General features: G+C 31.9%; 1 protein-coding gene across 10 annotated transcripts in view; it reads left to right on the top strand.

Moving 5' to 3' along the window:
* COL11A1 (collagen type XI alpha 1 chain) overlaps positions 1-12,352 on the top strand; it is a 227,574-nt gene that overhangs the window by 89,436 nt on the left and 125,786 nt on the right. For all 10 annotated transcript variants that reach the window (XM_045478454.1, XM_045478457.1, XM_045478462.1 and 7 more), the window contains 7 exons: positions 517-579; positions 2,085-2,126; positions 3,096-3,158; positions 3,828-3,902; positions 5,496-5,579; positions 7,727-7,783; positions 11,326-11,379. In XM_045478454.1, coding sequence (XP_045334410.1) covers positions 517-579; positions 2,085-2,126; positions 3,096-3,158; positions 3,828-3,902; positions 5,496-5,579; positions 7,727-7,783; positions 11,326-11,379 — 438 coding nt within the window. The remainder of the gene's footprint in view (positions 1-516; positions 580-2,084; positions 2,127-3,095; positions 3,159-3,827; positions 3,903-5,495; positions 5,580-7,726; positions 7,784-11,325; positions 11,380-12,352) is intronic.

The raw sequence follows: 12,352 nt of genomic DNA, 5'->3' as shown, positions 1-12,352 counted from the left end.
CATTGATAAGATTAAAATAGTCATTATTATTTGGGATAGTAAGTCTAATTTCTGAATTTTAGACTATTTTAATTTTTAATTTTTAAAAATATTTTCTGGTGATGTTCAGTAGAGGTACCATATTTATTATTATTATTTTTTTTACCTTTGACCCCCTTCACCCATTTCTTCCACCCCTTACCTCCCACCTTTATTTTGTTAAATTCAATTTGATGATACTTGCTGCTTAGTGCCTTGGAATGATAATTGAGGTCTACAGATGTCTTTAACTTTCTATAATATGTCTTTAAGAAACAATTGTTTAATCTCATTCAAGATTTGTATTAATGTTTATCATGCTTTCCTTTTTATATTTTCAGTATCTAAACTTTTAATAGGTCTCTATTTTTAAAACACGTTTTAATAGGTTGTTTTTAAATGCACTTAGATGATTAAATTTTCTTTAAAAAAACCCAAAAAAAACTTAAGTGGTCTTATTTACTTAAAGACAGGCTGCTTGAATTTTTCACTCAACAGATAAATGGCCACGGTGCATATGGAGAAAAAGGACAGAAAGGAGAACCAGCAGTAGTGGAACCTGTAAGTACTGTTGTGAATACATCGTAAAGGTTGGTAATAATGATTTAATTTATATTATGAGCCATCATCACCTTAAATTATTATATGTTTATATAAATTAGTATATAAATTATTACATATATTATATATGTTTATAATACATAGCATATATATTATAAAAACTCTGATGTCCAAATATTTAAAATTTGCCACAAAAAAGTGTTAGTAAGGTCATTTCTGGCAAGTAACACTTCAATCAGCCAAAAAATATAGATACATGAATTTTGGAATTTGAAAGTAACTGAAATTGTCTAGTCTAATTCTCTCATTTTACTCAACGAAGGAACCTGAGACCTAGAGAGTTTAAATAACTTTGCTGAGGTTCAAATGTTGGTGGTTGAGATATAACTAGACATTAGCTTTTCTAACTTCCTTCAATTTCTTTAACTTGGCATTATCAGAAATATATTATTTGACGTAGATACTTGTTTCATATCCAGAAAACATCATGTAACAATATGAGAATATTCTTTTAAAAATCCACTTCCCGTTCTTCCATTGAAGAAAAGGTGTAATTCACTCCAAAAGTGGTTTTAAAATTCTTATTAATGTTCTCACTACTCAAGATATTGGTAAAAAGCAATCCTACTGGAAAGCAATTTTACTATTGTTGTCCCTAATCAGCAACTCAGGAAAACTGTTACATTAGAACTAAAGAAAATATGCTTAACTGTTTGCCTCAAGATCATGAAAATCCATTTCAGAAATTGCAAGGACACACACATTGAAAAACTGGGTAGAAGGAAAGTTATAGGTTAAAAAGATATGGCTCTAAGGAGATTAGTGGCTATCTACTGTACTACTCCAAAATCTGATAAATTATGCCATATATTCATCAAAGAATTTTCAAATATTTTTCAGAATGAATTTGCCCTTATTACAAAAAATTACAATCATGTTTTTAAGTGATAAAAAAATTTCTGGAAGTAGAATCATAAACATTGTGGAATGAGTTTTTTTATCCTGAGATAGTACTGTATTCTCTTATCTATTTAGGAGCTTATCTCATGTTTATGCCCCATTCTTTTGCTTGGACTTTTTTCCCTTTTCCCTGAATGAAAGTGCTTAGATGCCACCTAACTTCCATTCTTTCATTCAAACAGTAAATAGCTATTAAATCCCAGCTTTGTGTCAGGCATTATTCTGGGTGCCAGGGAGAACTTGGTCAAACGTCTTTGTTTTGTCCTTCTTGGGAGAACTTAGCATATTTTCCTTTTAGTATTACTTTTCTGAATATTTATTCCTTTTCTAATTAGTTCACAGATTCTCTGAGGACAAGGGCTATGTTTTCTATCATTTTAAATTCCCTCCCTTCCCCATAGAAAACTGTTTATAATTGATTTTATATGGTAGAAATAGAGAATTTACTTTTTAAAATGCAATGATGTACTTTGTTAGAGCTGCTTAGACGAGAGGTTACAGGTTACATTTCCCTAGAAATGAATCTCTATCTTGTTTTATTATAGGGTATGCTTATTGAAGGACCACCAGGGCCTGCAGGACCTGCGGTATGTAAATGTGTTGAGATTATTTTCATCTTGATTTTTTTAAATAATCAGATATAACATTTCTATTACATTATTGAATTTATATATTTTATACTAATTTGAGTATTGAATTATAGAGGCAAACATTTTTTCAGAGGGCCTGATGGCCTTAAATTGCTTTCTGATTTGGCTATCCAAATGTTATTCTTTTGAGAGCAGTGGAATTAAATTTTGTTTAATTTCTTTTGGAGGGGGCTTCAATATCTCTGCATCCTCTAACATCATTTTCAACTTTCTATCTGAAAGTTATGATAGTGAAAAAAAATTCTTGTTTCCATTAAAGAGGTAGAGATATATCTCAATAGATGGAGTTGAGAATTCTAAGTAGACAGTAGCAGCCTTATCTGTACTTCCAAATGGAGTGATTATCAGCTTCCATTGTCACTTCCTAGGAAGGCTCATGTTGCTCAGTGTGTCTTTATTCTCAGATAGTTGTACTGATCTGACAGAAATCTCTATCTTTTGTGGAATTAAATTCTTGTCATCTGAAATGAATATGTTATACTGATGCCTTTAAATACTTTTTATCCAGAAAATGTAAAAATGCCTCCAGGCTAAATGATTTCTACATGTCAACTTTGTTATCACATTTTTGAGGTCTAATTGTCTGAATGTACCATTTGTTCATTAAGAACTGGGAACCAACTTCTACTTCAGTGACTTTGTATTGGTGTGTTCTCCTTTCCTGTATTTCCTTGGAATATTTACCTGTACCCTGAGAGCAGCTTCATAGAGGAAGAGTTAAGCTAGCTACAGAGTGGTTCCTATGTATTGTCTTTTTATAGGAAGATAAATAGGGAAATTGATTGGAAGACCAGTGTATATTTATGAAATATAAAATGAGCTTTTCTTGGATTTTGGTAGGATGAATTTGCCTGAATGATAATGAGATCAGGAATCTGACTCAGATCACGGTTTGTTTCTCTATAGGGTCTTATGGGTCCCCCAGGTCTACAAGGCCCCACTGGACCCCCTGGTGACCCTGGAGAGAGGGTAAGTGAAGGGACTCTTTATAACAAAAGAATATAACATAAATTAAAATCATTAAAATGTATTCCACAAGTTAAACATGTTATCTTTCTCATGAGAGAGGAGGAAGTCTGTGAACTCAATGTGCAACATTTTGGTTAAATTTTCTAACTATAATTTTAGAAGTGAGGATAAAGAATGTGCACTTATCTATGTTATAATTAATAAGAAAACTTTTATTTTCAATAAATTGCAATGCTGAGATAAACCTGTTACATTAGATTCAGTTATTTAATCTGAATTGAAACCCGTTTTCCACAAACTGTGATGAGTATTTAGCTGGGTTCTGATAAACTGAGTTAATAAGCCTGAATTCTAATTTGAAGAACATGTCCTGGGTAACATGGTGGAATAGACCATTTGTGTTAAGTCTGTCCAAACTCTTCTTGTAAAGTCCCTTCCCTTTTTTTTCTCCATCCTTGAATAGCCAATAACTTTGTGCATGATTAAAATCCTGTGAAAGTAGGGAAATGAAAAACAACCCTTTCTAGGTATACTTACTAAAAGGAGATTAATCAAGAAAGGAGGGACAAATGCAAATTAGTTAATGTAGACTAATGTTATTAAAGGTTATTCTGTTTCTAATAAATTTGTTTTAATTTATTTATTAATTTTGCTGATTTACTTTCCTAGGGCCCCCCAGGACGTCCTGGCTTACCAGGGGCTGATGGTCTACCTGGTCCTCCTGGGACCATGTTAATGTTACCGGTATGTTTTCTTTTTTTAATGCTGTAAAGATGATTTAATATTTCATCATCTTATTGCTGAAAAGCATTGTTGAACTGTATTACAGAGCAATTAACTAAAAACCATTGTATGTGGTAGAGATATTTGAAATCATGCAGCCTTTAGAAATTCTAGAAAATTTTATTAAAACAAAATTCTAGTAAACATCAATCTCTGTGTTAGAGCAAAGGTTTCATTATTTCATTAGGCTTTTTTTTTTTTTTTTTTTTTTGAGACAGAGAGGGCTCAAGTGAGTGAGGGGCAGAGAGAGAGGGAGAAAGAAAATCCTATGAGGGGCAGAGAAAGAGTGAGAGAGAGATAGAGAGGAAGAGAAAGAGAAGTACGGGGCTTAAGCTCACTAGAAGTGGGCCTCCAGCTAAGTCAATGCGGGACTCGAACTCATGAACTGTGAGATCATGACCTGAGGCTGTCAGATGCTTAACCAACTGAGCCACCCAGGCGCCCTTCACTGTTTGATTAGACTTTGACAACAAAGCTTACAGGTTGCTCTTCGTATTTCCAGTCATGTGCTTTATTCTGAGTCGTATGATTAACATACATTTCATGTGATACTTAACATAATACTAATATGCTATTTATCACCATAGATACAATGGTTGATACTTTTAAAAGAAGATATATCTGTAGGGTCATTATTCTTTGCTCAAAAATTGTTTGACCACAAGATTGCTTTTTAAAATTGACCTTGTTCTCTGGGGGAAAAAGTGTGATTTATTTGTTTAAATGTAATAAAATTTCAAGTAATAATCATGTAGAGTAAGAAATTGACTCATGCTGCATTTGGAATTAAAATTAAGAAAGCTTTAGAATTTTAGAATTTTATGGAAGGATACAGGGAGGGTGAGTTTCTTATTATAATTATTTAAGAAACAGTAAACAAATGAGTATATCTCAAGGAAGATTTCCTCCGTGTTCATACAGATTCTAGAAGTTTTGCTCAACAAAATAAACAATTGATCTATAAACACCAATGAACTGAACACACTTGGACTTTTTACAAATGAGTGAATAGAAATGGGTAGCATTTGTACAGGTAAAATATATGGTGACTTATTCCAGATTTTTCAAAGATTATGGAATATAAAATTGGAAGTCTTGGGGCACCTGGGTGGTTCAGTCAGTTAAGCATCGACTCTGGCTCAGGTCATGATCTCAGGGTTGGTGTGTTCGATCCCGCATCAGGCTCTGTGCTGACAACTCAGAGCCTGGAGCCTGCTTCAGATTCGGTGTCTCCCTCTTTCTCTGCCCCTCCCCTGCACACACTCTGTGTCTCTCTCTCTCTCAAAAATAAATAAACATTGAAATGAATGAATGAATGAATGAATGAGTGAATGAATGAAAATTGGAAGTCTCTTTTCTATAAATGGTAAAACATGGTCTAGGGAACTTGTGAAATGGGCAGGAGAACCCCCCAAAAAATCTAGGTATCTTGATTCATAATAAAGTTATCTTGTACTTTTATAAAACTACACCATTTTCAGTAAGCAGTTTTTAATCTAGTAATTAAGGCACCTATTTGAAAATGGCTAATTTTGAGCTTCTTTATTTTCTTAGTTTCGTTATGGTGGCGATGGTTCCAAAGGACCAACCATCTCTGCTCAGGAAGCTCAGGCACAGGCGATTCTTCAGCAGGCTCGGGTAAGAAGGAATAAACATGTATTCCTATAAACTGATATATGTCAGATTGTGTGTGTATGCACATGTGTGCATGCTTGTGTGTGTGTGTGTGTGTGTGTGTGTGTCTGCACCTGGAGGATGCTACTATTATAAACAAAACACTTCTGAAAAGTGCATTGAATTTTAGCTATAAAAATTGCTATGATTATATCTATTTTTCCAGTGGGAATATTTTCTTTAATTGAATACTAAAATTAAATGATTGACCCTGGCAGTATTGCCATATATAATTCTGGCAACAACACACAAACAATAACACACATTTTTCTAAAATTTTTTCAGAGTACTGATGGATTTATACCTAGCACTTTTTCACATACAGTTTTTCTCTGCTAAGACAGAATTTGATGATTAAAAAAAAAGTAAGAGAAGAAGGTTTGAAATAATTTTTTCCTCCTAATCTTCTAAATTATTCAGGATATCCTGAACAAGCCAGCAAATTAAGTTTTTTAAGCATTATCATATAGGAAAGAATCCTTCAAATATGTATTTAAATTCTAATTGTTATAATCTATAGTGTTTTTGCAAAATCCATTTAGTTTATAGATCCTTCATTAGCTGAAAGCTTCCACTGTCTCTATCTTATACAGATTTTATACATAAGGAAATCTTATCTCATACATGTCTTATACATAAGGAAATTTAAATAGTGGATGAGGAAAGAGTTGAAAGTCATATAATACTTTTATTTGTAGTAGGGGTTTTGGTTTTTTAAGGAAAAAGGAAATAAATGGCTCACGTTTGGTATGGATACAATTACCCACGTTCTAAGTGCTATAAATCATTTCTGTGATAACTTTGTATAAATTTATGAATATATAAAATTATCATTTGTGTATTTTATACACATATAGATTTATTGTGTATGTGTATAAAATATCTGAAAACATAAGTGAAGGTTACAATTCACTCTCATATTTATTTATATATTTACTAAGTCTATTAATCTGCAAAGATTCCATTATTTGATTACATCCTGTATAAAGACAGAAAACTTTAAGTGTTTCTTGACCTTGGCGTAACACATCCCTAAAAATATTTAAAATAATTTGCTAATGATTCCTACAATTCATCTTATAATTTATATTACTTTCAACAAACTTAAGGTAATTATTTGAGCTTAAATGTTTTATGAGGCCATTAAATTCCTCCTTTTATTAGTCCTTTTATCCTACTTGTAAATAGGTAGCAAGCATTATAATTCCAATTTTTCAGATATTTAATCTCAAGGATTAAGAAGTATATTGTCAAAAATCTCATGGTGAGTCAGTAGTGGAACCTTGGAGATCCTACTGTTTTTATATTGTGCACTTTTCTAATATGATTTTACATGTTGTTTCTATTACAGTATTATTTTTGATATCTGTTTTGATAATCTAAATATTCATCTTTTGGAATCACTAATATTCAAAAATAGCTCACCATACTAATTTAACATCTATTAAATATTTATCCTTTGTACTCCACTTGTTCCAGCTTTTCAAATATGCTAATTTCACATTTCTAATATTCAGTATCAATAGTGCATGTGATCAATCTATCATGCCTATGATTATACAAAATGAATGTGTTTTTCTTGTAATGTTAAATTTGAGATTTGTTAAAAAGAAGTGTATGAGCATATTTTCTGATCAATTTTGCTTGCTATGTGGCTTTAAATGTCAATAGTTTTTCCTAAATATTGCTAGAAACTTTTTATTTCAAGCACCTCAAATTGTTCATCTCTAAAAGGATTTTCGATGATAATTGTGCCAACATGTTTAAGAGAAGTCTATATGTTATTGTGAAGTATGCTTGAGAGTAGAAAAATTACAGAATATTAGATTTCTTGTACTGAAATCTATTTTAACTTTTATCATTGAATAAATCATAATAGTATATGGTACAAGATTGTATACAAGCTATAACAGTTGAGAGCAAATCTGATAGATCATTCGTCATTCTAGAAGCTTGTAATTCTTCAGTTATCAGGCACTCTTTCTAGCATGTAGCTAATATACCTTTGTTTATTATCTGTTACTTACAGGTAGCTTGTGCAAATGAATATTGTGGTTTACTATTCTTGTCCAAAAAGGGCATCCCTGAGTTTGATATACTTTATTTTCTAGATTGCTCTGAGAGGTCCACCTGGCCCAATGGGTCTAACTGGAAGACCGGGTCCTGTGGTAGGTTACTCAATAAGATAATGTGTGTTTAAATTTACATAGTAGTATTTCCTTGTGCAACTTTGGCCAAGCATTGTTCATATTTCTAGCTGATAAAAATAGGATATGCATATCTACCTATGCTTGATTTTGTTCCTCTTTTTAAAGTCTATTTCAATTTAGTCCTCAGTAAGTTTTGATAAAAAAAAGTTTCAATGAAGAATTTTCAAATCAAATAAATACAGTGAAAAAAACAATTGAGTCACATGTCTATTAATTTTTGAAGTATAATTATAATTTATTTGCATAACATTCCAAGTTATTAAAATTCAGTTTTACATTAAATTATTGAGACTTAATTTTATGTTAAATAGAATTTTCATTAAAAAAGAAAAAAAGTATTTGAAGTCAGTTAAATTATTCCATAATTTGGGAAGCAAGCAGGATACTTGGCTTAAACTTCAGTTTGCCTTCCATATTCCACAAAATACTTCAGATATTAGAGAAATTAATTTGTCTTCTGGAGACTCTTGGAAAATGACAGTGTTTTATTTTTCCATACAAGCTTGCTAACAAGCTAATATTTTCCAAGTGGTTTTTAATATAAAAAAATCTTCAAATATTTTGAAACTTTTACCAAATGTTGAGCAGTGTAGCAATTCACAAAAAAACACAAAGGTTCTTTTCAAGTCATGTTTTTCCTTAAGGGAAAAGAAGACTGCATGAGTCAAACCTTGCTTCTGATTGATCTTACAATTAATTAAATAAATAATTTCTCTCTTAAATATTTATTTTTCTATATAAAGAGCTATTCCTCCTGTTCCTTCATATGATTTTACATGCTTTCAGTATGTTTTATTGAAATAATGGTATTTATAGAAATTATTACTATGAACATTAAAATCTTAACACGTGACTTACTTAGTAGACACAGCAAAATAATTTTACTCAGGTTTACATCAAGTGAATAGTCTTCTAATTATTTAGTTTGTTTTACTGATCTTATTAGGGTGATAAATAGTTTTCTTCATGTATTTTATTCAAAGGTTTGTTAATGTAGTTTACATAAACTATGGTAATCTTAATTCAGTCTTAAAATTCGTACATCTTTTATATTTTGAAGGGGCATACACCCAATCATATGGGCTCATGTAGAACATATGTTCTGGAAAGTAATAAACATGGAAGATTCTATGTTACTTAACGAAGGAAGAAATGAAGTTAATACTTCATTGTTTGTTAGTGATAACTCAAATTTACGACTGAGTAAAGTCAGCAGTATGCAAATATTTTATAAATCTGCAGCAGAAGAATTACCTATATATTCTATTAAAAATAAAAGCTCCTGGGGCCCTTAACTTGAGATTCTGATGATAAAGGTTCAGGGTTCAAAGTGGCAAACTATATTTTCAATGAGTGCACCAGGCTGATTCTTACAGTCAAGCATGTTTGGAAAATACTGCCATATGTTACATAATTTAAAAATATCAGTCAAGGATCTCTAAAACTGCATTTTCCAAAGGAATTTTCCTATGTATCATCCTGACAAGCGTAAGCTCAGCAGATCTGTAGAGGGTCAGGGCAGTGATGAGCAGAAGCAGTAAAAGCATTTTCATTAACAGTTCCTGTTTTCACCACCCGTTTGAGGGTCAGCCATTCCCAGTTTGTTGGCAGAAAGGAAACATTGGCAACCATGTACACATTCTTAGTGTCAAACATCGGATACAAGACTAATTAATTTTACTACCTAAGCCTTTGTTATGGAAAGTGTTAGCTTCCTTAAATATTAAAGGTAGGTATTGAGAGAAAAACATCATATTGTTTCTTTTCAGTTTTCTCCTCTATTATCTTTTGCTCCAAAGCATCAAATTACTAGAGACTGTCAAATTCTAGAGTCTTAAAGTATTTTATATAAAAGAAACAGAGTCGGGGAACCTGGGTGACTCAGTCAGCTAGTCATCTGACTTCAGCTTAGGTCATGATCTCACCACTTGCGAGTTCAAGCCCCACGTTGGGCCAGATCTGTGCTGACAGCTCAGACCCTGGAGCCTGCTTCAGATTCTGTGTCTCTCTCTCTCTCTCTGCTCCTCCCCCACTCATCCTGTCTCTCTCTGTCTCTCAAAAATAAAATAAAACATTTAAAAAATTTTTTTAAAAAGAAACAGAGTCTACATCACTATATTAAGATACAAACATATGCATTCTTCCAATGAAAAATTCTTAATTCAATTGTTTTTTTCAATTGCTTTTCTAGACAAATGGAAGCTTATAAATATGCAAGAGACATAGAAAATATTGTGGTTATTTTCGAATTCTGTTACTGTCAATTATTGCATGATAATTTTTAGAGTGTTTAGACAAAGTAATTATAATTTGTTGAGTAGGTAGTCCTTATATAGAGAGAATATAATGCAATAAATTAATTAAAAACAAATTGACTATCCTATAATTGTGTTCAACTCATTGATTCATAATCTGATTTAATATAGAATCCCAGGTTTTCTCTTGAAAGAACTTAGTTGCAAGAATTCTTAATTAGGAGCTTGAAGGCTATTATTCTATAATTTTTAAGATTAGAATATTCCTGTTATTTGACTTTTTTGTATTTTTTAGGAGCCAGATTAATAGTTATTTTACTTTGGAGCCACCAGGAGGCTCTAGATAGCTAACATTTTCAGACTTAGCACAATTTTGATCTTTTTGTACAATGATTCAATGCACTATTATTTGAATATGTATTGATTTAAATAAATCAGAAACTTCTTAAACACCTAAAATATACTTCTTCAGTACAAAGTAACTATTATCACCACGTTTAATTTTAATGTCCTAAAGCTTTTTAGGGGAATGGACAGTCTGGTATTTATTTTTAAAACCCACAACACTTTTATAAATTGATTTTATATTTTTTCCAGTTAACGTGCTAGGTTTTTGTTGCACTTTTTGAGTTATGTATACATTTGTAAGAAGTTTTTGTCATAAGGACTTATTCTTCTGGGAAATAAACAAACCATTTTGGGAAAAAATGCTTTGACGTTATTTCAAGACAATTATAATGATGGTGGTAGCATCTGTTCTTGACATTTTATTGCTATAGAATTCAGCGTCTGAGAAATTTCTGAGTATAAAAGCAATAACATTTCACCAAGTCCTGGCTGTATAAATGGATTCAGCATATACCTGATTCAGTAAAAATGTGTTGCCTCTGTACTGCATCACAGCTTAATAATAAATAATGCCTTGTGTATTATCATAAGTACTGTGATGGTACACACATTAAAGAAAATTTCAATGTGATTTCTCATGAAATTGGCTTCTGTGTAATTATGTGTAAAATGGAGACTTAAAATACAGCTTTCACACTGAACACATTCAAAATCTGAGAAAAGATGTATTTCAATGAAAGGACTTAAAATTTTATTGTATTAATTAATAAAATTATACTAATTTGATGAAATATATGTTGAACAGTGTTTAACCATTTCATGTGAAAATGGTATGATGAAATTGGTTAGGGAATTATTGTTCAATTAAATTATTATATCCTTACTTTTTCTCTGCAGGGGGGGCCTGGTTCATCTGGTGCCAAAGGTGAGAGTGGTGATCCAGGTCCTCAGGTAAAAAAACTAATGTATTTCACTCATCTTATTTTTTACTTCGTTTTATCCAGTAGGATAATTGAAGTATCTGCCATCTGTTTTATGAGTAAAGAAATTACTTACATTACTTTTAAGTTCACATCACCTCCTTTAATTGAAAAATCCCTAGTGGCCAGTTGACTGCCAATAACTTGATTAATTTAAACAATATTAAAAGAAGATAATAAGCTGGGATGGGAAAGGCTTGTTAGTAATAGGCCTTCAGAATCTTAAACTGGCTTGAGACTGTACAGAGCAGAGAACTACTGCAGTTGTACTACTTAGAGGCCCTGTCTCAAACCCACGATATTTTCTGTGGAAAGTGAACCTAGCATATAGTTTCAGAAACAATATTTAACATACTTAAAAGAAGCTAACTTCAAACCTTTTGTAGAACTGAGGAAATTATGAGAATTGAAAACATCTGAGCTGAAATTTCAAAAACAGATCTTAGGTTATATTACATGATACCAAGTTAAAAGTATTATCTTTCCTTTAATGATAATAAGTAGAAACATTCAATATAAGCACATTAGGAAGTATACTCATTCTAGAAAACAGAAAAACAAAATGTGACATTTTAAAAATACATTTATTTTTATCTTTATTTTTTAAATGTTTATTTGTTTTTGGAGGAGAGAGAGAGAGAGAATGCGAGCGGGGGAGGGGCAGAGAGAGTGGGAGACACAGAATCCAAAGCAGACTCCAGGCTCTGAGCTGTCAGCACAGAGCCCAGCAGGAGGCTTGAAATCAGGAGCTGTGAGATCATGACCTGAGTCAAAGTCAGACGCTTAACTGACTGAGCCACCCATGTGCCCCCCAAATACATTTATTTTTAAATGAAAATACTTCTACTTTTTTTTTTTTACATTTGTTTATTTATTTTGGAGAGACAGAGAGAGACACAGCATGAGCAGGGGAGGGGCAGAGGGAGAGGGAGACAGAATCTGAA

This window comes from Leopardus geoffroyi, chromosome C1 (assembly GCF_018350155.1).
Source record: "Leopardus geoffroyi isolate Oge1 chromosome C1, O.geoffroyi_Oge1_pat1.0, whole genome shotgun sequence".
Taxonomy (NCBI): Eukaryota; Metazoa; Chordata; class Mammalia; order Carnivora; family Felidae; genus Leopardus; species Leopardus geoffroyi.
Note: the sequence above shows the minus strand (reverse complement) of the source record. Positions and strands in the feature narration are given on the sequence as shown.